At 40.8% G+C, this 25,635-nt stretch overlaps 1 protein-coding gene across 1 annotated transcript in view; it reads left to right on the top strand.

The window, feature by feature from the left end:
- The first annotated feature begins 259 nt into the window (after positions 1–259).
- LOC149252914 (uncharacterized) overlaps positions 260–25,635 on the top strand; it is a 194,830-nt gene continuing 169,454 nt past the window's right edge. Inside the window, exon 1 of the mRNA XM_089459823.1 lies at positions 260–1,081. Within this exon, the coding sequence (XP_089315949.1) occupies positions 767–1,081 (315 nt within the window). The 5' untranslated portion in view covers positions 260–766. The remainder of the gene's footprint in view (positions 1,082–25,635) is intronic.

Below are 25,635 nucleotides of genomic sequence, written 5' to 3'. Positions count from 1 at the left end.
CATCATACATTCTAACCACCTTTTAAAATCATGTCCATTTAATTGTCATATCACTCATCATAACATTCTAACCACTTTTTTAAGGAATAAATCCTGGGTGCTAATTATAACAAGACCTATGGCCTTTGATAAGGGAGGGGTTGGAATTTGAAAATAGACTCTTCAAAATTTTCACACCTTCCTCACTCGTCTTCATAATTTTAACACAGAATCACCCGTCTTCATAAATTCAACCAGATGGCAGGGACTAATAAAGAATCTTAGACGGTTTTGTAAAATTCTGAACTGTATTTGAGGGTAAATCGACCCGTGAGTCAAATTCCATCCTGCTCTCGCGGCCATCGTAAAATGTATCATAGGCCAATTCTCTCACCATTCAAATAAATCCCCAAACAATAGATTCGGGTTTATCATAATATTCCAAAAAGATATTATATACAAAGATGCTTCGAGATGGTCAGAACTCCTGAGAGCCCATAAACCCTCGCACAATCGTTAAAGCAACTGCCCATAAACCCTCGCACAATCGTTAAAGCAAACAGCCCATAAACCCTAATAAGTGTCTCAACGATCATTGGATAGCCTCTTAACTCCCAGTAAGTCCTTAAACCCCCAGGGTTTTAGCATTCTTTGGCTTCGCCTTCATTTTCGGAATTGAGAGTGGGAAACCCTCCGGAATTGGCCTTTATTTCCAGAAGTGAGAATCGAACCCGCAGGATTTCAGTATTCTTTGGCTTGGCCCTTATTTAAAGAATTGAAAATTGAAATGGCTGTACGGATGCTGCAATTGAGAACCACGATTGTAGCAGGCCTGATTCAAGTACGGTCGCAATTGCAAACAAACAATCCAACAATAACAGTGGGTGTTCTATTTCCGAGCTTGAAATTGAAGAGCACACGAAGCTTACACAGTGCGAGAAAGCCGTTTGAATGGAGCAAAAGCAACATGTTTTGGCAGAGCAGAGGCATGGTCACAGCATCTGTGGCCACGCAGCAACATGCCGAAGCTGTAATACCAGCTGCTGGTGCAGACCCTCGCATTCCTGCCACCGTTCTCACGGGCTTCCTAGGTTCTGGCAAGGTCAAATTCTAGGCCCTCTTGTTCCCATCTTCAGACTCTTTTTCGTTTGTTCTACATCGTTTATTTTTTGTGCATATGATTTGAAGGGAATCCATAATGAGGATGAGAAAACACAGCGTATGCTGCATTTAAACCAACGCTAGTGCTTTTGGTTCTGCAATTATTTGATGAAATCGTTGGTGCTTAAAAGTGCTGTAATGGTGATATCCAGGCTCCTATTGTTAAGAAACTGCCTAGCTTTATAAAGGGAAAAATATATTTGTACTTACTATGTTCCTTGTTGGACCATGTGAAATCAGTCAAGTTTTCGTTAACAAATGGATTGGAATTTTACCAAATCACGTAGGTACCTCGCTGAATGCCCCCTTCTGGCATTTTGGTTAAGAATCCGTATCCACAGCTAGTTGGTCTTGGTTTCAAAATTTAAACTTATTTTGTTCCTCATTTCACCATGTGAAGCGAGTCAAGGTTCCACATACAAATGTGTTGAATTTCTACCAATGATGTAGGTACTTTGTTGAATGCTCCATACTGGGCATTTTTGTTAAAAAGCCATATCTAGATAATTGGTCTTGGGTTCAGCCCCATTTGCAATGTCTGTGCATTGCTACAATTCTGCATACAATTCAATTAGTTGAATTTCTACGAATGATGTGGGTACCTTGCTGAATGGCTTTGTCTGGCATTTTGATTGAGGACCCATCTCAACAGGTAGTTGCTGTCGAGGTCTTGAGTTCATGCCAGAACATAGTCAGTATGTTAGGTTAGCAAGCTGTTAGCAAAATCACAATCAAGATTCTCAAATGTTAGCCTTAGTATCTCTTAAGAAAAATGTCTTAAATCGTGAATTGTCACCACAGGGAACTGTTGGGTTTGGTTGACCCAAAATCACCTTGTTTAAGATTTTAGAAATACTATTATAATTGTCTGTAAATATATTGAAGGGAGCCTGTGGCTAGAAAAAGAATAGTGATGTCACGATGGGTTCTAGCAAAAGAGATCTATCTTTTATATGAAATTGCTCCGGTGGGTGATTGCATAGGCAGTCCAAAATGGTTGCCATACATCATCGTTCATCCCACCACCCTCTGTGTTTGAAGTCCGTTTGACTTAATTGATTGCATCTGATGATTGCAAGGTTGACATTATCAGTGGGTAAAGATTCTGTTATGCACTTCAGAAACCTAATTCTCGTAGTCACAATGGCATTTGTAGTTCCTTCTGCATCTATTATCCAATCTATAAAACTTAGATTACCATGTTCACAAACAAAAAGAATACAAAGGTCAGAGATTCATACATAAACAGACAGTAGGTACCAGTTATGGTACTAACTGACATGTTAGACTGACTGGCATGGTGTTAAGCCGATGGTTCGTGCTCCTCAATCGGTTCTTCCATGATGGATGCTATGACATTTGTTCATATTCCTTCCACCAGCATGCTTAAGATATCTCTCAGTTTTCCTTTCAATCTTTGCCATGTTGCACGTAATTCAGAATGTGCTGCCATCAACCTGACCATTGTCAATTTTGCATGGTTGGTCTATATGACATGGTTTGGGCTCGAGATTGAGTTTGACAACGATTAAGTTTGATTCAAATTCAAATTTTAAACAACGTTTGGATAAGATTCACCATTAAAATTTTAAATTTGACTATATATATATATATTCATGTTAAAATGGGCAACTAGGGCCAAATTCCACCTTGGGACAGCTTATATGATGGAGATGACTATTGCATTGGATTCCTCTTTTCGAGAGGTCCAAGTATAAAGATCCTCTCATTCGGACAAGCAAAAGTGTGAATTTGAATTTATTCTCTCATATGTACAAATTGTTTAAGGCCGGCCTCAACTTAATGTAGGCTCAAGAAGCCCAATAGATGTGTCTCTTCACCCACATCAAAGTGTATAAATAAAAGAGACCTCTCTCCTTATTTGAACATCATTCACTCACACATTCTTCTTTCTCTCTTCATCAGATTGGTTTGTACAGCTTGGGTATCCTCTCTCTCTCTCACACACGTGTGGATGAAGGACGAGTTTCTGGGACAAATTGCAGGCCGAAAATTTCAAACTTCAACCCAGCGTTGACTGAAGGATCTTGACCTTGTTTGACTGCGTTTTAAGGGTCTAAATTTCAATTTTGGGAGGCCGCGTTGACTGGCACTAAAATTGAGATTTTATGGACATGTAGACCTGTGCTGACTTCAGGGTTGACTTTTGTTTAACCGCAGAAAATTACAATAGATTTTCTCTCTCCTTTGACCGAGTTTGACTGAGCTGTTTTGGGCTGCATTTGACCTCCTGTTCAGGTCTAGTTTGACCAAGGAAGACCGAGCTACATTGAAGAAGGTTTGCTATTGTTTTGACCAGCTTTGACTTTCTGGTTAGCGCTGAAGTTTGACTGCAGTTGATTGCAAAATTTGACATGGCTAATTTGAGTGTGTATTGGGCAAGTGAATTTGATTTTTGTACTCCCTCTATCTGCTGAACTATTGAATAATAATAAGAAGATTTGATCAAAGGGTTTTCCCCACATTCAGGTTTTTTCCTGGGATCCGCCAAATCTGGTATCCTCTTGTCTTGGCTTGTCTTCTGCATATGTTTTATGTTCTATCTGCATTTACTATCAATGTGATTAATGGTTAATGTGATTGCTACTGGAAATTATTGGAAATTATCATTGGGTTGCTAAAAGAACATTGAAGTAAATTATGCTAAGCATAGAACATACCATTGTTATCTAAAATTAACATGGTATCAGAGCTCAGGTGAAGACAAAGTCCAATCAAGAGTGAGGAAAAACAATCACTAAGGAAAATTGTTGGACAAGAACTTGGAAGGTGTCTTTGGATTTGACTTTGGAAGAAAATGATGCTATGGACTATGTCAAAGGAAGAGTGGTGGAACCTCTTTCAAGTGCACCCGCTGCTGCAAAAACAAAGTACAAGAAAGGTGAGGTCAAAGCTAAGAAAATTATTGTTGATTCTATTCACAAGCCTTTGGTTGCCTATATTTCTGATTTGGAAACATTTAAGGAGATGTATGACAAGCTGGTTGGGATGTTCAAAGTAAATAATGCAAATCAAGTTCTCTTTCTCAAGAACAAGTTGAAAGACATCAAGATGGATAGAGGAGAATCCATTCAATCCTACTTCATGAGGATTACCGAAATCAAGAATGATCTCCTATCTATTGGAGAAGTTGTTGGTGACAGGGAGCTCACTCTTATTGCACTTGGAGGCCTTACAAGAGAATGGGATGTGTTTAACATTATCATCCTCAATAATGACAGGATTTGGGGATTTGATGAATAAATGGCTAGATGTACTCAAGAAGAAATAAGGATGATGGAAAGAGACAAGCCCTCAAATGGAAATAATCCTACCGCCTTCTCCGCTCATGCTAAAAGGAAGAACAATGTTGGTCCAAGAAGACAAGGTCAAGGGTTTAAGTCGGGATTCAAAGAAGGAAGAAAAAGAAGATGCTTCAATTGCAACAGGTTTGGCCACTTTGCAAGAGAGTGTCCTCACAAGAAGGATACTCCAAGAGATGATGACAACAACGACCATAACAACTACAAAGGCAATGGCAATCAAAGGAACAACAAGTTCAACCACAAAGGAAAGAGGAATGCTCTCGCTGCTCGATATGGAAATGGTTGTCCTCCCAAGAAGTCGTGGAACTCCAGGAATAAAGAAACTAATGTTGTAGATAAGCAAAAAGAATTTTATCTTATTTTTGCCCTCACCACTGCCTCTCCTCTGGATACATTGGATCATTGGTTGATTGATAGTGGTGCCTCAAGGCACTTCACTGGGTATGGAGATTATACTTGGGGATAATGCCACTTATCCCATGAAAGGAATTGGGACTGTCACTCTTCACTTAAATCAAGGTCAAACCCTTCATTTGCAAGAAGTGTTATGTAGCTGATCTGAAAAATAACTTGATCTCTATTTTTGCGATGAAAGATAAAGGTTTCAAGGTGACATTCGTTGATGGGAAGGTTCGTGTTTGGCAAATGAACCCGAAAGATGCATTTACACTTGGATTTAGGGTTGAAGGTCTCTTTCAGGTTGGAGGAAGTCTGTTGGGAGCAATGGCTTGTGATATTTTTCTTTGATCCGAATTATGGCACTGAAGATTTTCTCACCTTCATTACAAAGCCTTACCTAATGTAAGGAAGATGGTCACAGGTATGCCCAAATTCAACATAGATCATGAAGGAGTTTGTCAGTGTTGTGCAGCTGGAAAACACACAAGGGGACCATTCCCCTCAAGTGAAAGTCAAACTACCGATATCCTTCAATTGATCCATTCTGATCTATTAGGTATGTTGCCCATAACATCTTTGGGAGGATACTTGTACTATGTAATTTTTGTGGATGATTTCTCTTGCAAAACATGGATCTATTTCTTGAAAAAGAAGGACGAAGTGTTCAAATGTTTCCGCTCTTTCAAAGCCTTGGTTGAGAATCAAACGGGCAAGAAGATCAAAATATTGAGGACTGATAATGGAACTGAATATGAGTTAAATGAATTCAATGACTATTGTAGAGAAGCTGGCATTAAGAGGGAGACCACTACTGCATATTCTCCTGAGCAAAATGGTGTTGTTGAAAGGAAGAATCGAACTATCATAGAAGCCACCCGTGCCATGCTTCATGGCTAAGGCCTACCGAAGTTCTTATGGGGAGAAGCTGCCAACACCACTGTATATGTTCAAAATAGATGCCCGCATCAAGCATTGGACTTCAAGACACCTGAAGAAGTATTCACCGGTAAGAAACCTCATGTTTCTCATTTTAGAATTTTTGGTTGTCACGTATATTTTCATGTGTTGAAAGAGAAAATAAACAAACTAGATGCATTTGGGAAGAAAGAAACGTTTGTGGGCTACAGTGAAACTTCGAAGGCATAGAAAATCTATGTACTTGGTCAAAGAGAAGTGGAAATAAATCATGATTTCATTTTCGATGAAGTTTCTTCCCTTGGGAAACTCTAAGATCTTCCTATCCCTAGGAAGGACAATGATGATGATGCAGGAAAGCAGGATGAATCTCCGATTGATCATCTGATGCCCGATGTTGAAGGTCTGATGGATCCCATTGATCCACCTCCTAGTGAGGCCTCTACTTCAAAAGAAAGACCTTTGTGGCTCAAAGATACTCTTGAAGATGACGAGAGACATATTGCACCAAGGGGGACATTTCGTGAAAGCAAGGAGATGAATAGGTACCAAGGGTATTTAGCTGCCATGAATACCATAGTACAATTTGAGCCATGTACTTTTGAAGAAGCCGTGGAGCACCAGGTTTGGAAGGATGCGACGAACGAGGAATATGAGTTGATCTTGAAGAATGATGTTTGGGATGTGGTTCCTAGACCTAAGGACAAGTCAGTGGTCACTTCAAAATGGCTTTACAAAATAAAACATAGCGCTGATGGGAGCGTTGAAAAGTTCCGTTGCTTGAGGCTTCTCTCAAAAGGAAGGAGTGGACTATGATGAGATATTTGCACTGGTTGCCTGATATATCACTATTCGTTCGATCATAGCCCTTGTTGCCTCTCAAGGATGGAGCCTACACCAAATGGATGTCAAAACTGCCTTCTTGCATGCTTGCTTAAGGAAGAAGTCTATGTAGAACAGCCCGAGGGGTTTGAAGTTCAAGATCGTAAGACACATGTATGCAGGTTGAAGAAAACCCTCAATGGGTTGAGGCAAGCCCCTAGGGCTTGGTATGAGAGGATCGATAACTATCTTATGAAGCTGGGATTTACAAGAAGCGATGTTGACCCGAACCTATACTTCAAGGTTGAAAAGGACAAGTCTCTCATTCTGGTCCTTTATGTGGATGATCTCTTTTTGACAAGTGATGATCCTCTCATTCATCAATGCAAGGAGGAGTTGGCTTTCGAATTTGAGATGAAGGACCTAGGACTGATGCACTACTTCCTAGGGTTGGAGGTTTGGCAAAAGCCAGATGAGATTTTCCTTTCACAAGGAAAATACATTGTGAAGCTGCTTGAGAGATGTGGGATGGTGGACTGCAAGTCCGTGTCTACTCTGATGGAACTCAACTTCAAGAAGCCACGTGAAACTACTGCTGGGCCCGGATTAGCGAACTCATCCGAGTATCGTCAACTTGTGGGGGCCTTGATGTTCTTGGTAAACTCTTGTTCTGACATATGCTTCTTTGTGAACACATTGAGTCAATTTATGGTTGATCCTCATCACATTCATTGAATTGCTGCTAAAAATCTCTTGAGATATCTTCGGGCACAATCCACTATGGACTGAGATACACTGCCGGGAATTTTAGGCTACATGGATATACAGATGCTGACTAGGCTGGTAGTGTGGTGGATCGTAAGAGCACGTCTGGGTGTTGCTTCTATTTGGGATCTGCTTCAGTATCGTGGATGAGCAGGAAGCATAAATCAATTACTTTAAGCACTGTCGAGCCCGAATACATTGCTGTGAGTATGGCCTATTGTAAAGCTGTTTGGTTGAGGAAGCTCTTCAGTGACCTATTTGAGCACGTGCTACATACCACCATAATCTTCTGCGACAACTAGAGTGGGATTCACCACTTAGAGAATCCCGTGTTCCACGACTGCTCGAAGCACATTGATATCAGGTACCACTTTATCCGGGATATGGTGCAACGGGGAGCAATAAGGCCCCAACACATCAGGACGGATGAGAAGGTCGTAGATATTCTCACGAAGCCCTTGGGGAAGGTCAAATTCTTAACCTTCTGAGAGAGACTTGGAGTCGTGGAAAGACCCTCCTCTGAGGGTCCCGCATGAGTTGGACACAAAGATCTGGGAGCCCCTAGGGGCTTGGGGTACTTCTTGGAGCTATGAGCGACCATAGGGTGAGTGGTTCACCTTCCCCTAGTGGTGCACTATGTACAAGGTGAGTGGTTCACCTTCCCATATGATTGCGAACACATGTATGTAGGGTGAGTGGTTCATCTTCCCCTACGATTGACATATGCATTGGATGAGTGGTTCACCTTCTCCTATGGCATATGAGCAGGATGAGTGGTTCACCTTCTCCTGTTGATGCCCCAAGATACATCCTACCCATGGAGTCCGAGACTCATGGGAAGGACCCCTCATATGGCCAATGAGTTGGGAAAAGTGGTTAGAGACCATAATGCTACCGATGGATGCATCGTGTATTGCCGTACTCCCTATGAGTAGGATGCATGGTGTTCAACAACTTGATCTGGGATCAAGGACTGCCTTTTGTCAGTGGAGAGTGGTACGGTTTTGAGACTCACTCTCGATCACTTCTTCTTCATTATTACTTCATGGTTTAGCAGAGCAGAGCAGAGATAACAAAGATGGTACATGATGGCATGATGATGACAGATGGTTTTGCAGGTGGAATTCTCCCTAGTTGAGAGGGAGTGTTAAAATTGGCAACTCGGGCCAAATTCCACTTTGGGACAACTCATATGGTGGAGATGACTATTGCATTGGATTCCTCTTTTTTAGGGGTCCAAGTTTGATATAAAGATCATCTCATTCAGACAAGCAGAATTGTGATTTTGAATTTATTCTCTCACATGTACAAATTGTTAAGGTCGACCTCAACTTCATGTAGGCTCAAGAAGCCCAATAGATGTGTCTCTTCACCCACATCAAAGTGTATAAATAGAAGAGACCTCTCTTCTCATTTGGACATCATTCACTCTCACATTCTTCTCTCTCTTCATTAGATTGGTTTGTACAACTTGGGTATCCTCTCTCTCTCTCTCACACGTGTGGATGAAGGACGCGTTTTTGGGACAGATTGCAGAGCCGAAAATTTCAGACTTCAGACCAACATTGACCGAAGGTTTCTTAACCTTGTTTGACTGTGTTTTAAGGGTCAAAATTCTGATTTCGGGAGGGCACATTGATTGGCACTAAAACCAAGATTTTATGGACATGTTGACATGCGTTGACTTCAAGGTTGAATTATGTTTGACCTGTAGAAAATTACAACAAATTTTCCCTCCTTTGACTGAGTTTGGCCGAGCTGTTTTGGGCTGCATTTGACCTCCTTTTCAGGCCGAGTTTTACCAAGGAAGACCGAGCTGCATTGAAGAAGGTTTGCTGTTAGTTTGACCAATGTTGACTTTCTCGTTAGTGTTGAAGTTTGACTGCAGAATTTGATAAGGTCGATTTGATTGTGTATTGGGCAAGTGAATTTGATTCTTGTACTCTTTCTCTTTGTTGAACTATTGAATAATAATAAGAAGATTTGATCAAAGGGTTTTCCCCACATTGGGGTTTTTCCATGGCATCTGCCAAATCTTGTGTCCTCTTGTCTTGGCTTGTCTTCTGCATATGTTTTATGTTGTATTTGCATTTACTGTCAATGTAATTAATGGTTAATGTGATTGCTACTGGAAATTATTGGAAATTGTCATTGGGCTGCTAAAAGAACATTGAAGTAAATTATGCTTAAGCATAGAACATGCCATTGTTATATAAAATTAACAAATCATAAAAATAAAATTAGCATATTAATATATCTCTCTATACAGTAAAATAAGCATAGTAATATATCTGTCTATCTGCACACACACAATCTTTAAAATAAAATATAACATAAAATAATAAACTGTGTATACCTAAATATTTATTTATTTATTTATATAACTTAAATAAAGTTATTTTTAAATTCTATAATTTAATTCCTACACACATTATGAATAATAAAAATAATGAATTTCAACTTATATAACATAAAACTATATGATATGTTAAAATTTTAAACTATGCAAATTTATATGATATTTGTGTTGAGATGGATGAGCCCATCGAATATGTCAAGCCATTCTGTCAAGTGCTTCCTTGGGTGAGAGTAGAGAATGAACTTGGCCTTTGCTTGAATTGAAACAAGAAGGCATTCTCCTTGAACCAATAGAAAAAGATGCTCAGATTGGACACAATGTTGGTGGATTTTTTATTGGAACTAGTGGAGAAAGATGCTTCGATCGAACATAGCATGGATGTATTTTTCATTGATGATGACAATGCATGAGAACAATGCTAGGGTGTAGGTGGGAGGTTATAACATTGGAAACACTTCCAAAACTAAATTGAGGGCTGCAAGCTTAAATCATACTTGGGCCGAAATTGGGTTGAATTTAAACATTTTGTTGAGGTTCACCGAGCCTCGAACCTTAAGGTTCAAGTTTACTGAACCCTTTGATATTACGGTTGGTACATAATAAATTCTAGGTCCTTTAAAAGCATACTTGCAATACTACATAGGTGCTGGAAAATTTGTTCCTCTTGACCCCTCGACATTCTTTTAGATCTTTCTACTGCGTCAACAATTTTCATGTCCTATTATGTGTTATTTTGCCATGATTTTTGCCTTTAATGGAAATTGTGACTTCCTCTCCATGAAATTCGGCAACCAACCCCTTGTATCAAAAGGATCAAGGTGGGGGCCTGTGATGAGCTCCCTTGTTGGCTCTGTCATTCTATTCCTTGAATCATTGGATGGCCATGACTTCTACATTGAGAAGTGACCGCCATTCTTTGCAACAATCTCACAAAAAGAAGATGGCAGGTTTCAACCAATCCATAGAAAGGTAGAACTAATGAGCTTGGATAGGCAAATCTTACTTTTATGAGCGTGGCATTTTATATCACAAATTTTGTACCTTGGAATAAAAATGTGTAGTGGTGTTTCCCTGCATACAATTGGGAAAAAGAAGATAAAACATGAAATCAATCCATTCTTTGACTAAAAGGACATATATATGGTTGAGCATTATATCGTTGACAATAGTGTCCCTTGGATGAGATGAAGATATTGTTGACTATAAAGACCCTTGAAATAGTGTAGAAGTTATGCCAACCCCCCTTTTCGCCTCAAAAAGAAAAAAAAGTGCAACGCCTGTAGACAATGTTGAATTTGTAACTATGTTTGGTCTTCATAATGTTTATTTGGTCACTTGATGTACTTGGTTTGATTATTGTAAAACATATTTTAAATTGCTAGAGTCAAGAAAATTTATTGAGTCAAAGTCCCATTGTGACTTTTAAAAGAAGAAAAATTTAATTATTGAATTGTGATTTTTGGCTCCAAAAATTGCCAAGTCGGCCCTTGGCAAAGGACACACCTATTCGACCCAACAAATAGGATGAAGAAGAAGACAAATTGGCTCTCTCTTTCTCTCTCTTGCAACTTTCTTGTATGGATAATCTCTCTTCTTTTGGTTTGCAGTCTTTTTGGTCATTTTGTTGCAGCAGACCAAAATTCTAGGCAACTGTAGGGGTTGAAATTCTAGGGAAATTGGCAGCTGTAGGAGGGCCGAAATTTTTGGGTCAGATTAGGCAGAGCGAATTTCTGGACCAGATTGGGAGGCTTGACTTGGAGTGGAAGACTAGGTTTGACCATAGGTCTAGGTGTGTCTCTTGTTGAACAGAAGAATTTCTATATTGAAAGGGTTGTTGGGTTTTCCCTCTTGGTGGGTTGTCTCAGGGTAAATATTGTCTTTTCTTGTGCATTCCGATCTCTATTGTTTTACTGTTCTTATATGGTTGAACTTCTGAAGTATAATTGCTGAATGATATACTGGAATAATTTAAAAGAAGATCTGCATCAAAAGTAATTATCAATATATTAGATATATTGTGCTAGTCTTCATTGCAATTAGAAAATCAACATGGTATTAGAGCTTCGGTGAAGGAACACTGAGATCACCTTTGAAGAAACCCTACTTTGAGAATCTGTTGTTGAAGTCCTTGTTGATTCACATCCATGGCTTCCTTTATGAAGTCTGAGAACACGTTGCAAGGAGCCTTCTACTTTAGAGCTTGGAAACTTGGATGGATCTTATTCTTGTAAAGAACAAAGTCTTGGATATTGTGACATGAAAAGTCGTAGAATTTGGTTAACGAAGATCAAAAGAGAGTTGAGTCTCCCAACATCAAGAAGCGGACACCTAGGTACACAGGGTACATGGCACTTATGACTAAAGTGGTGGACTCGTAGGGCATGGTGGGAGAGAACAAGTCTTCAAAGCAGGTTCTGCAGAGGAAAGCAGGGAAGTCTTCTAGCATAGAGGGAGTAGTTGCAACAACAGAGAACTTGGTAGAGTTGAAGATAGATCTTGGTGGACGGGGTTCTTCCAAGAACACCTTCCTCGCTAAGAGCGAGTAATGAAAATATTAGCGAGAAAAGGGTTCCTTGATTTGTGCCTTAATCATAGGAGCCAAAACGAGTTCCTTCTTGTGCATGACTTGAGTTCCTAAAAATAGGAGATTCCCTATAAATTAGTTTGAGTTCCTATAATTTAGGAATCCATCCCTAAAAATTAGGACGAGTTAGGATGTAATTAACTAATGTGTTGAAACTTGAAATTGAAAGTCGAGTTTTTGATTTTCTAGTGTGAGTTGATTGAGGAAAAGCTCAAGTGATTGAGTTTCAAGTGGTTGTGTTGATTTTAGATAAGAATGGTGTGTTCTATGCCTTTAGCACACTTTACTTCAATGTTTCTTATTAACCCAATGACAATTTCCAATTATAGCCAGTAGCAATCACATTAACTTAAACACATTAACAGTAAATGCAGATAGAACATAAAAACAAGTGCATAAGACAATCCAAGACAAGAGGACACAAGATGTGGTAGATGCCAAGGAAAAACCCCAATGTGGGGAACCCTTTGATCAAATCTTCTTGGTATTCTTCAATAGTTGTTAGGCTCCAACCCTAACCCCTTTATTTATGAAATAAGCTCAATGCGCTGAGTCATAGTCATAGTTAGTTAGAGAGTAAATAAAGGTGGCATTAATATTTGTAAGTGGTTGACCCGCATTAGAGAAAAGGGACCGCAATTAGTTGTAAACGGGCCATAGTTAATAAATGAAGTGGTTAACCCGTGTTATGCAAGGGACCATTAGTAGTTAGGGTTTTGGATGTTTTTTAGCTATAAATAGTCTTAGTTAGTAAAGGAGAGATCATCGAGTCTTATTGTAATCGAGCTTTGCTTTGCTGGAGGTTGCCCCCTCGAAGAGGCAAGTGAACATTGAATTTATTTATGAATAATAAAATATTTGCTGTTTTTCTCATTTTATTCTGTGTTTTGGGTTATATCTCTTCGCATTTCTGGTATTCTGGAATTTCTCACAGGTCAAGAGCATAACAAGTGGTATCAGAGCACTTTCTAGGGCCAGTTGTACCTCCAATTTTCGCAGATTTTTTTTAGGCTAGAGACGTGTTCCAACGTCTTTAAACCACGGGATCTGTCGTTGAGCGCATAAACCTGCGGATTTGGGGAGGCATGCACGCAGGAACTACAAGAGGTGGTCACGCTTGTTGGACTCCCTTGTAACCCTTGTGGGTACCCCTTCGAGTAGTAGCGCATTAGACAAAACCGTGCATGGACTGCACTTCCACATACCCTTGGGTATATTGAAAGCCCCCTAGGCTCACCTGAAACCTAGCCTTAGATAAGCTGTTGGCCGTCTTGTTGCTACAGTGCACTGAGACCAACACTCGGGGAGATTACTCGCGCGTACGATAGGGCAGTCAGGTAGTATGGCTAAGGGTACGGTCGATCCTCCTTAGTTAGCACCCTAAAAGATTGGGCCGAGTACTGTTGTTGGACCCTTGTATATATTGCGATATGTAGCACCTGAGACTCCTTTGTGACCATAGTTCCCTCTGCTATCTGAAGATCGCCCACTACCTTATCTTCTAGATCAGATCCAACAGTTGGGGTTTTGCCGGCTTGGTGCAAATCAGATCTAATAGTTGGGGTTCTGTCGCCATCGTACAAATCAGATCCCACAGTTGGGGTTCTGCTGCAACTGTGCAACTCACATTCAACAATTGGGGTTTCACAGTGCTGCTCAGACTCTTTGTGCAATGAGGCTTGTTGCTACTAAAGTCCAGGCCCTATTTTTTAAGGACATTGGGCAGGATCAAGTTTTCTAGAATTCGGCCACTGCAGTATTGATCAGCGGGGAGTAAAACTCCTTTCCGAGATAAAAAAGAAAAGAAAAAAAAGGTCTAAGACCATCCTAGGACACTTGCAAGAGACTTAGCCTATAAGCTTCAGGATGACGAGCTGATCGTAGTGGTACCATTCACTTGTCAGTCTCAATTTTCCGGCGGTCCCAATTTTTTTCCGAAGTGACTTCAAGTGACCCCTGCTAATAGATTCCCGAGCTCGCCCTCTTTCTAAGAAGTCTGCTCTTAAGTAATTGACCAGGGTTTGTGTATGGTAGGTACCAGATCTCAAGTCATGGCCCATGAGAAGATCAAGAGCCTTGAAAAAAGGTTGGATGAGTTCCAAGGCACTATGGACCGATATACCTCACAACTTTCACAGCTCAACAATCTGATGCAGAGGTCTCATCGGGAGGAGCATAGTGTTGATGAACACCTCGAAGGAGAATCTAGCCATCACATTCACTTCCATGGAAATTACCAACATTCCCACCCTCGGCCACCCAAGTTGGACATGTTCAAATTTGATGGCTCTAATCCGTTTGTGTGGGTAGTACAAATGGAACAATATTTCTCCCTTAATGATATTTGCAAAGATCAAACTAATCTACGTGTGGGAGCCCTTTACTTGGACCAAGAGAGATGGCAATGGTGGCAGTGGCACCATAAATGTTATCCCGGGAACATAACTTGGCACATGTTCTCAAAAGCCCTATGTGACTGCTTTGACAGGGAATCTAATTTTTTGGGCCGTCTCACTAATCTCCGACAAACAGGCACAGTAAAATACTACATTGCAGCCTTTGAGACATTGGCCATCAGAATTGACGGTCTAGGAGATGACTTCTACTTGGAGTGTTTCATCAGTGGTCTCAAAGAAGCCATCCAAGCCCATGTCCGGATGCACCACCCAGCTACGTGGATGGACACCTGCAAAAAGGCCGTTGAGGTGGAACTCGCCTTAGCTGTCCAATCCACTCGTCCAAATTTTGTAGCCAAGGGCGTCCCACCCAGGGTCATGGCCTTACCCAAACACTTAAGGTTCAAAAGGTGTCTCCAGCAGAAATGGCCAAAAGAAGAAAACAAGGATTGTGTTACTACTGTGATGAAAAATACTCCCCGGGGCATAAATGCAAGGAACCAAAATTCTTTCAAATTGATGCTATTGATAACAACTCATCTGAGGAGGCCCCACCCCTTGGGGGGCCCGAGGACGAAGTTGAGGAAACCCAACCTGACAATGATCTCAAAGCTACGCCAAATGAATTAGTTATCTCACTACATGCTTTGGCGAGCATTTCTTCGCCTCAAACTCTCAAAATTCGAGGCTTTCTTAAACATTGACTAGTAGTGGTATTGATTGATAGTGGCAACACTCATAACTTTATCCATAAGCGAGTTGCTGAAGTTGTTCATTGTTTTGTGCGGGCAGTCTCTAATTTCCAAGTCCTTATTGTTGTGGGGGGACCGTGAAATTTGAAGGCCATTGTGAAAATATTAAACTTCAGATGGGAGATGACGACCTAAAGACCCACATGTTTGCTATTGAAATGGGTGGTTGTGACATTGTCTTGGGTGTTGAATGGCTTCGCACATTGGGCCCAATCACAATGGATTTCTAGGAGTTATATATGAGCTTTAAGTAGAACGACCACATGCATACATTACGTGGACTCCAGGCAGGTACTCCTACTATCATCAACTCGCATCAAATGGAAAAGCTTTTGAAAAAGGGCCATCACGGAGTCATCGCCCAATTTAATGCCATCCAGGCCATTGAATCCACTACTCCTCATATTCATCCTGAGATGCAACAAGTCTTAGACCGCCACCAACAAGTATTTGACAAACCTAAAGAGCTTCCACCCTCTAAGGGTGAACATGATCATAGCATCCCTTTGGTCCCGGGGGCCCAACCGCCTAATGTGCGTCCATATCAATATCCTTTCGCCCAAAAGATTGAAATTGAAAAAATCATTAAGGAACTCCTCGAAGTCGGTGTTATTCGTCCCAATGTTAGTCCTTATTCATCACTAGTGGTCAAGGTGCTAAAAAAAGATGGAGAACGGCGCATGTGTTCGGACTTTCGGGCCCTCAACAAGCTCACTGTCAAAGACAAATTTCCTATTCCGATTGTTGATGATCTTCTTGATGAACTAGATGGTGCTTAGTTCTTTACCAAGCTAGATCTTCGCTCTGATTATCACCAGATATGCATGAAGGAAGTAGACATTCCCAAGACTGCGTTCCGAACTCATGAAGGCCATTATGAATTCTTGGTTATGCCATTTGGTCTCTATAATGCTCCATCCACTTTTCAAAGCCTCATGAACCACCTGTTGAAACCATATCTCCGAAAATTTGTCCTCATCTTCTTTGATGACATTCTCATCTATAGCCTAACCTGGGACAAACATCTTCAACTTGTAGCCTTGATCTTGCAACTGCTTTGGAATCACAAATTATTTGTCAAATTGTCCAAGTGCTCTTTTGGCGTGGAAGAAGTCGAGTATTTGGGACACATTGTGGGTCGTGAAGGAGTGAGGGTTGATCCAAAAAGATACAGGCAATGCAAGATTGGCCCCAACCAAAAACCTTGAAGAGTTTGAGGGGATTCTTGGTCTCACTGGTTACTATCGCAAATTTGTCCGCAATTATGGTCGCATTGCTAGACCCCTCACTAATCTTCTCAAGAAAAATTCATTTCTTTGGACTGATGCAACTCAGCAGGCGTTCGTGGCTCTCAAACATGCCATGTGCTCCACTCCCGTATTGGCCCTACTAGACTTCACCAAATCTTTTGTGATTGAATGTGATGCTTCTGGTACTGGTATTGGTGCTGTATTAATGCAAGAAGGTCGACCATTGGCCTTCACCAGCCAACAATTGAGTGGAAAACATCTGGGTCAATCTACCTATGAGAAAGAAATGATGGCCATCTTACATGCAGTAGACACCTGGCGACCATACTTGTTGGGGCGACGTTTCCAAATCCGCATGGACCATCAAAGCCTAAAATATTTTTTGGAGCAATGTCTATCATCGCCACAACAAAATAAATGGCTGGCCAAAATGCTGGGATATGATTATGAGATAATTTACAAGAAAGGGCGTGACAATGTAGTAGCTGATGCTTTATCGCGCCAATTTGAGGATGAAAGCACCTTGCTATCAATCTCTCTTCCCATACCAGATTGGATTGAATAGGCTCACAAAGAAATGGTTCTCACACCTCTCTCTCTCCCAACTTATTAATAACTTGAGAGAAGATCCTAATTCCTCAGTGACTACTCTTGGAATGATGATATTCTTCGCTACAAGGATCGATTAGTTATATCGCGGGCATCCACCCTCAAAACCCGCATTTTGGAAGAATTGCACTCATCTCCAATTGCAAGGCATTTAGGCTTTCAGAAGACTTATGCTCGCGCTTGTCGTTCTTTCTTTTGGACTGGCATGAAAAACGACATCTTTACTTTTGTAGCTGAATGTGATGTGTGTCAATGCAATAAAGGAGAAACAATCAAGTTACTGGGAACCTTACAACCATTGCCACTCCTTGCCTCTGTCTGGATGGATGTTTCCATGGATTTCATCACTGGTCTCCCAAAGTCGGGCAACAAATCTGTCATCATGGTGGTTGTGGACAAACTTTCTAAATATGCTCATTTTTGCGCTCTACCCCACCCATTTACCCCCACTTTGGTGGCTCAAGCTTTCATGGACCAAATCTTCAAACTACATGGCATGCCGACTTCCATTGTGTCTGATCACGACCCCACTTTCACTAGCAAATTTTGGCAAGAACTTTTCAAGCTACAAGGCACGCAACTCCAACTAAGTACTGCCTATCATCCCCAAATCGATGGTCAAACAGAAGCAGTCAACAAATGTTTGGAGACATATCTAAGGTGCTTCACTTCAGAAAAGCAACATCAATGGGTACAGTGGCTACCTTTAGCTGAATGGTGGTATAATAATAACTATCATGAAGCCACCAAGATGACTCCATACGAGGCAGTGTATGGCCAACTCCCACCTTCACCTATTTCTTATATCCTTGGATGTTCTAAGGTGCAGGCAGTTGATCAACTCCTACAGAATCGTGCCACCATGATAGCTCATCTCAAAGATAATCTACATCAAGCTCAGAATCGAATGAAGCAACAGGCAGACCAACATCATTCCGAGCGCACATTTCAAGAAGGGGATCAGGTATTCCTGCGACTGCAACCATATAAGCAAACATCTCTCAAAGAAAAGGGCTGCCAAAAACTAGCACCAAAATTCTATGGACCTTATCAGATACTTCAGCGCATTGGAGCAGTCGCCTACAAACTGGCCTTGCCACCAACTTCAAAAATCCATCTGGTCTTCCATGTATCATGCCTCAAGAAAGTGGTGGGGAACAATTGTAGAATTCAAACCAGTCTACCCGAATTGGACGAGGAAGGCTTACTCTGGCTCTAACCAGAACAAGCCCTCAATACCTGTGAAAGACATCTTCGCGGCGGCATGATCAAGGAAGTCCTCGTCAAGTGGAAAGACACCTCTCCAAAAGATGTGACCTGGGAACCAACCACTATTCTTCAGTAGTTTCTGTAGCTTCAGCCTTGAGGACAAGGCTGCTTTTGATGGGGGAGGGCATGTTAGGGTCCAACCCTAACCCCTTTATTTATGTAATAAGCCCAATGGGCTGAGTCATAGTCATAGTTAGTTAGAGAGTAAATAAAGCCCGCATTAATAATTGTAAGTGGTTGACCCGCATTAGAGAAAAGGGACCACAATTAGTTGTAAACGGGCCATAGTTAATAAATAAAGTGGTTAACCTGTGTTATGCAAGGGACCACTAGTAGTTAGGGTTTTGGATGTCATTTAACTATAAATAGTCTTAGTTAGTAAAGGAAAGATCATCGAGTCTTATTGTAATTGAGCTCTGCTCTGCTGGAGGTTGCCCCCTCGAAGAGGCAAGTGAACATTGAATCTATTTCTGAATAATAAAATACTTGCTGTTTTTCTCATTTTATTCCGTGTTCTGGGTTATATCTCTTCACATTTCTGGTATTCTAGAATTTCTCGCAGGTGAGGAGCATAACAATAGTTCAACAGAGAGAGAGTACAAATATCAAATTAACTTGCTCAAAACAATCCTGTCAAATCAGTAGTCAACTGCAGCCCTAACCAGAAAGTCAGCAGTGGTCAAAGTAGCTCCAAAATGTCATCCAAGCAGCTCAGTCAACAATAGATAAATTCGGCCTTCCAAGAGGGTCAAAGTCAGCCCAAAATAGATTGGTCAAACCAGTGAAAGGAGAGAGAAAACCCTACTGTAAATTCTGTAGTCAAATCTGAAGTCAACACTGAAGTCAACTCGGTCAACTTGTCCTAATCACCTCGAAAACTGTGCCAATCAATGCGGCCTCCAAAAATCGAAATTTTGCCCACTAGAACGAAGTCAATGCTGTCTTGTTTCTTGAAATTTTTGTCCAGCAAACTAACCCAGAAATTCGTCCTCCTTTCACATGTGCGAAGTAGAGAAGGCTGCCTCCAAGCTGTACGAACCAATCAAGAGAGGAGAGAGAGAGATATGTGATGAGATGAGTGATGTCCAAATGAGGAGAGAGGTCACTCCTATTTATACACTTTGTTGAGGGTGAGGAGACACATCTATTGGGCTTATGAGCCTACATTTCACTGAGGTCGACCTTGACAATTTGTGCATGAGAGAATAAATTCAAAATTCCATTTTGCTTGTCAGAATGAGATGATCTTTCAAAATTGGACCTCTCGAAAAGAGGAATCCAATGCAATAATCATCTCCATCATATGAGCTGTCCCAAGGTGGAATTTGGCCCTCGTTGCGAATTCTAACACTCCCTCTCAACTAGGGAGACTTCCTCTTGCCAATCCATCTGTCATCATCATGCCATCTTGTCATCCTGTACCATCCTTGTCATCACTGCCCTGCTCTACTTTGCTTTGCTCTTCTCTGCGGAACCATGAAGTAATAATGAAGAAGAAGTGATCGAGAGTGAGTCATAAGATTATACAACTCTCCACTGACAAAAGTCAGTCCTTGATCCCAGATCAAGTTTTTGAACACAATTCATCCTAGTCATAGGGAGTACGACAATACACAATGCGTCCATCGATAATGCTATGGTCCCTAACCTTCTTTTCCCAACTCATTGGCTATAATGAGAGGTACTTCCCATGAGTCCCAGACTCTATGGGTAAGATGTGTGCTGGGGCATCGATAGGAGAAGGCAGACCACTCATCCTGCTCATATAGCATAGGAGAAGGTGAACCACTCATCCTATGCATATGTCAATCGTAGGGGTAGGTGAACCACTCACCCTACATGCATGTGTCCAGGTAGGGGAAGGTGAACCACTCACCCTACACACATGTCAACCATAATGGGGTATCACAAGGGAAGGTGAACCACTCACCCTGTAGCTAGCGCACCTTTAGGGGAAGGTGAACCACTCACCCTGTAGCTAGCGCACCTTTAGGGGAAGGTGAACCACTCACCTTATGGTTGCTCATAGCTCCAAGAATTACCCCAAGGCCCCAAGAGATCCTAGAGCTCTGTGTCCAACTCATACTAGACCCTCATAGGAGGGTCGTTCCATGACTCCAAGTCTCTCTTGGAAGGTTAAGAATTTGACCTTCCCCAAAGGCTTCGTGGGAATGTCTGCAACTTGCTCATTCGTCCTGATGTGTTTGAGCCTTATTACTCCATGTTGTACCTTATCTCGGATAAAGTGGTACCTGATATCAATGTACTTGGAGCGGTCGTGGAACACAAGATTCTCTGATAGGCGAATCCCACTTTGGTTGTCGCAGAAGATCATGGTGGTATCCAGCATGTGCTCAAATAGCTCACTGAAGAGCTTCCTCAACCAAATAGCTTCACAATAGGCCATACTCACAACAATGTATTTGGCCTTGGCGGTGCTTAGTGCAACCAATTTTTGCTTCCTGCTCATCCAAGATATAGAAGCAAACCCTAAAGAGAAGCAACACCCACACGTGCTCTTACGATCCACTACACTGCCAGTCAAGTCAGCATTTGAATATCCATGTAGCCTCAAGTTTTTAGCAGTGTATCTTAGTCCATAGTGGATTGTGCCTCAGAGATATCTCAAGGGATTCTTGGTGACAATCCAATGAATGTGATGAGGCTCGACCATAAATTGACTCAACATGTTCACAGCGAAGCATATGTCAGGACGGGAGTTGACCAATAACATCAGGGCCCCCACAAGTTGACGATACTAGGAAGTGTTCGCTAATCTGGGCCCATCAACACTTCCACATAGCTTCTTAAAGTTGAGTTCCATCGGAGTAGTCGTGGGCTTGCAATCCACCATTCCACATCTCTTGATGCCAGGGTTTCCCCTGCTTACACCCACAGTATGCATGTAAAATGCATAAGAATATTTGTTCCAGGAATTTAACTCACTAAGGAGTCAAATCTTCACCCATCAATGGTTAAGGCCCTATTAATCAACCCTCAAGCCTTCAATTATGACTTTATTAAAGTCTTCATCAAATCCCTCCTATTGGGACTTTAAAACCCTCATAACCTTCATTTAAACTTTCGTTACCCCTTTAACCACATATATATAACGTTTCCCTCTTAACATTGGTTACATATATTTAACGCATGAAACCCTTATATCCTTTGTTAATGTGGGACTTACATATAAGTTAATGCTTAAAACCTAAGTCACCTGACACGGGGATTCGGGACACGTAGGATTCGGGATTCGTGGTGTCGGATTCGGGACACGCTGACCCCCGGAACAGGACACGTTATATATTATTTTATTAAAATATATATATATATATATATATATATATATATATATATATATAGATATATTTAAAAATATATATATATATATATATTAAAAATTAGATATTAGCATATTTCTTACACAAATTTTAATTTAATAATTAATGATACAAATTTATTGATTTCAAACATAGATCTTCATCTATAGCTATTAACATGCATAATACATACAAAATTCAAATAAATGTCAGTGGTACTGGTCACATAAATGATAAATCAGTAAAACAATTATCTATAAATAGATCTATCGAGCCACATTTTAAAGGGTGAGGGATATATGTGCCAAATTTCCAATCAATCGTGTTTGAAACCCCTCCTACGCTTTTTTTTTCTCTTTTTTTGTACTTGTTATCACGCTGACTTGACAGTAGAGTTTATGCTGTGTAGTGGGGGTTTCCATTTTTACTGTGAATCAATTCCAGTTTCTGCTCTTTATTGATTAAACGGTCTATCAAAAGATATCGAATCTTTTTTTTATATGAAACATGGATTCGTGTAACTGATAAATTACAGGGTTACACAATGCAATCGATTCTATTTATTTTTATATGAAACATGGATTCATTAACTGATGAATTACAGGGTTACACAATGTTATAAGCTGAGTTCACAATACAAGCTAGTTTGACCGCGGTCCGCTTCCTTCATTGCTGGTATAAACTATTAAACTCAGAACTGCGTTATCTGGTGGACCGTGGACTACTTACCTCAGAACTTAGAAGTTAGAACTGGTGGACTGTGGACGATGGGTGGTCGATTCTCCTTGCTGAGAGTCCGCTCCTCGCTGCAACAACACAATTTGGCACCAACCGACTTGCAAAATGAGCCGTCAACCAAGCACACACCCCTTTAACCTAGCAAACGAGTCTGAAATACAGGACACGACATAAAAATCGAGACACGCATTGGGAATTCAGGGCACGTTACCTGACACGACGTGTCATAAAAGGACACGACGTGCCCTGAATTTTGGACACGAATCCGCAGAGAATCGTGTCGGATTCGCACGATTCGCGATTCGTCAAGGGTTTTGGACGAATCCGGTTTCATAGCTTAAAACCTTCCATCGACGCTATATTCCTTTATAACCCTTTTACAAAGGAAATACCATAAAACATTCATAAACTTACCTTTTCCACCTTGGTATGGCCTCCGCACATATACCGAGGTTTACCTTTTCACTGATCGCAATCGGGTCTCCTCCGCGGGTTTCGTTAACAAAATCGCTATTGCATCTGATATGCGATAACATGATATCAGATTTCAAACTTTATTAATTGCGCCATATAACTCCGTCAGGTTCGCTTATCGGCCTTCGCATTATTGCATGTCGCTTTCCATTCACCGATTCCCGATCTAATTATGACCGTCGATCTAGACTCGATTCGACGGCAGGGCTTCCACCCGATCAACAGAATGGAACGATGGCTTTCCGCCGTAGATCTTCCTCTCGCAAGATCCAATGCTTTACATTAGTTTCGGGTTCACAACATGCACAGGGGTTAATCGCCCGATAAAGCGGTTTCCCCTCACTCCTCTGTTGCTACGTCGCATTATTAATGGAATCAGAGGACTAACCTTCGATACCATTTACCACTTCTTTGTCGCCCGAAATACCACTTAAGGTTATAAACCTGCCTTTTCACCAGTTATCTTCCGCGCTCTCCTCTTATACGACGACTGTTGATCTATACGATCGATGGCTCTCAGCGTTTTGTCGCCTACGTCGTTGATTTATAAGATCCAATGGTACTTAAACTTCGACGACTCGCTTCCTCCTTCGTCCTTTCCTTCATGACTTTCACAGTTTCTTCGGCATTTCTTTATGGTTTTGGGTTATTTCTTCAGGGTTTTGACTTTTGTTCTTCCACTGCTCAATTCACTCCTGGGCTTGAGTCCTCTGCGAATTCTTCACATCCTCTACAGAGCTTACTCTGTTCCTTCAACAGGATTCAAAGACCCGTGATGATTCCTCTGAATCATTCTCTCCTCTGCGTGTTCTACATAATTCTTTTTGCAACCCTGTTACAGAACCTATGAATTCATATGTAATTCATTCATAAAATACTCATTTCACACATTTACACAGCTAGGAATAAACCTCTGTATACATAAGTATAAACAAATGATTACATTCGAGACTCTGTGTCTCTCACAGGCCTGATTTTCAACTATCAGTGGCCTCTTCCCTTCACTTTGCCCATAGGCTTACATTTATACCAGAAAGGTTCTTTGAACTAATTCTGGTTCAAATCCTAGATCTACTGAGTTGACTCCTAAATGTCCTCTATCTTCTATGTCCACTTCTAACTTCATTTAATTCCTAAGAACTCTCTCTAGTTCCTTGAATCATGAACTACTTTAAGAGTTATAATTGACTTCTAACTCTTTTGTCGTTACTAACCACTCATGTTCTCTTTTATTCGAGAGCATTTACAAGATGTCTCACATTATCTAATTAATTCCTATTCTATGCACTCAAAAGCCTAAATATTACATAATTCATCACTTAGGAATCCAAATTCCTTAAAATACATGACCCCCCTATGTCTACTAATTTACAATGATTTTCCTTGGGTTGAATGCTCCTGCATCAGACTCCCAAAGTAGAAAATATTCATGATCTCCTGATCATGTGTCTTCTGATCTTTGTCTTCTTGGATCCCATACTTTGTTTTGTAACTGCCCAAATGTCTTGTTCCTTTGCTGCTGCTGCACTTCTGCTGTCTTTTGCTCCATTTTCTTCTCCTTGTCAATCAGGTTCATACTCTGATTGATCATCCTTCCTGCTGTCATCAACTTTCTCCCTATGGCTTGTTTCATCATCAGCTGCCACAAATCTTCAATTTCTTTTTCTAGCACATCTTTGGGCTCGCCCATAATCTTCAATTTCTTTTTCTAGCACATCTTTGGGCTGGCCCATACTCTGCCACTTACTTTTTCCTCTTTCTCTTTGTTTCAGGTTGTTGCTGCTGTCCACCAACTCTTCAAACTGTTGTTGGTTACTTTTACTTACTGCCTCCCTTTCATCCTTGCCCTCTTTCATGATTATTTCTGTCTGCACTGAATCATGATTTTCCAGCATTCTCTCCAGCAATTGAGCATCTCTGTAAGATAGATTAAATTCTTCCACATAATCTTCTTCTTCCTTTTTTATTTGGCTGCTCATCTGTGCTAAATTTCCTCCAGCATCTTCAACTAAACCTGCATTCACAAAACACTTGTTAAAAGAAAAAACACAAGGCTTCTGTGCCTTATCTTCCTTTGGCAACAATTCAGTTTGCTACTCTGTTTCTTTCCCCTCTGCCAGCACATCAGTATGCTGTTTTGAATTCTCAAAAGAACTCATGAGACTGTCAACTAGTCTCTCCTCCACATCATCTACTCTAATGATGTCTTCCTGCTCTTGTCCACCGTAGTGAACTCCTTCTTTTGCAGTGTCAATCTGCTGAACTTTCATTACCATCTCCTTTTTCTTATGATTGTCATTCATGACAATTCTTTTGTCTTCCTTTTTCAACAATCTATCTTGAACATCTATCCTCTGTTTTTCCAACTCCCTTCTTTGAAAGTCTAATTTTCTATATAACTCAATAATTTCAATTGGAGTAGAATTTGGAAATTTCACACAATTTTCCATACCTTCCTTTGTTATTGAAAAATCATCAGATGTCCTTTTTCCCTTTGCTAAGTTTTTTGCATAGACT

This window comes from Pinus tabuliformis, chromosome 7, assembly GCF_031772625.1.
Source record: "Pinus tabuliformis cultivar Carrire ecotype Pingquan chromosome 7, CPIR1, whole genome shotgun sequence".
Taxonomy (NCBI): domain Eukaryota; kingdom Viridiplantae; phylum Streptophyta; class Pinopsida; order Pinales; family Pinaceae; genus Pinus; species Pinus tabuliformis.
This window is presented reverse-complemented; position numbering and strand designations above follow the sequence as displayed.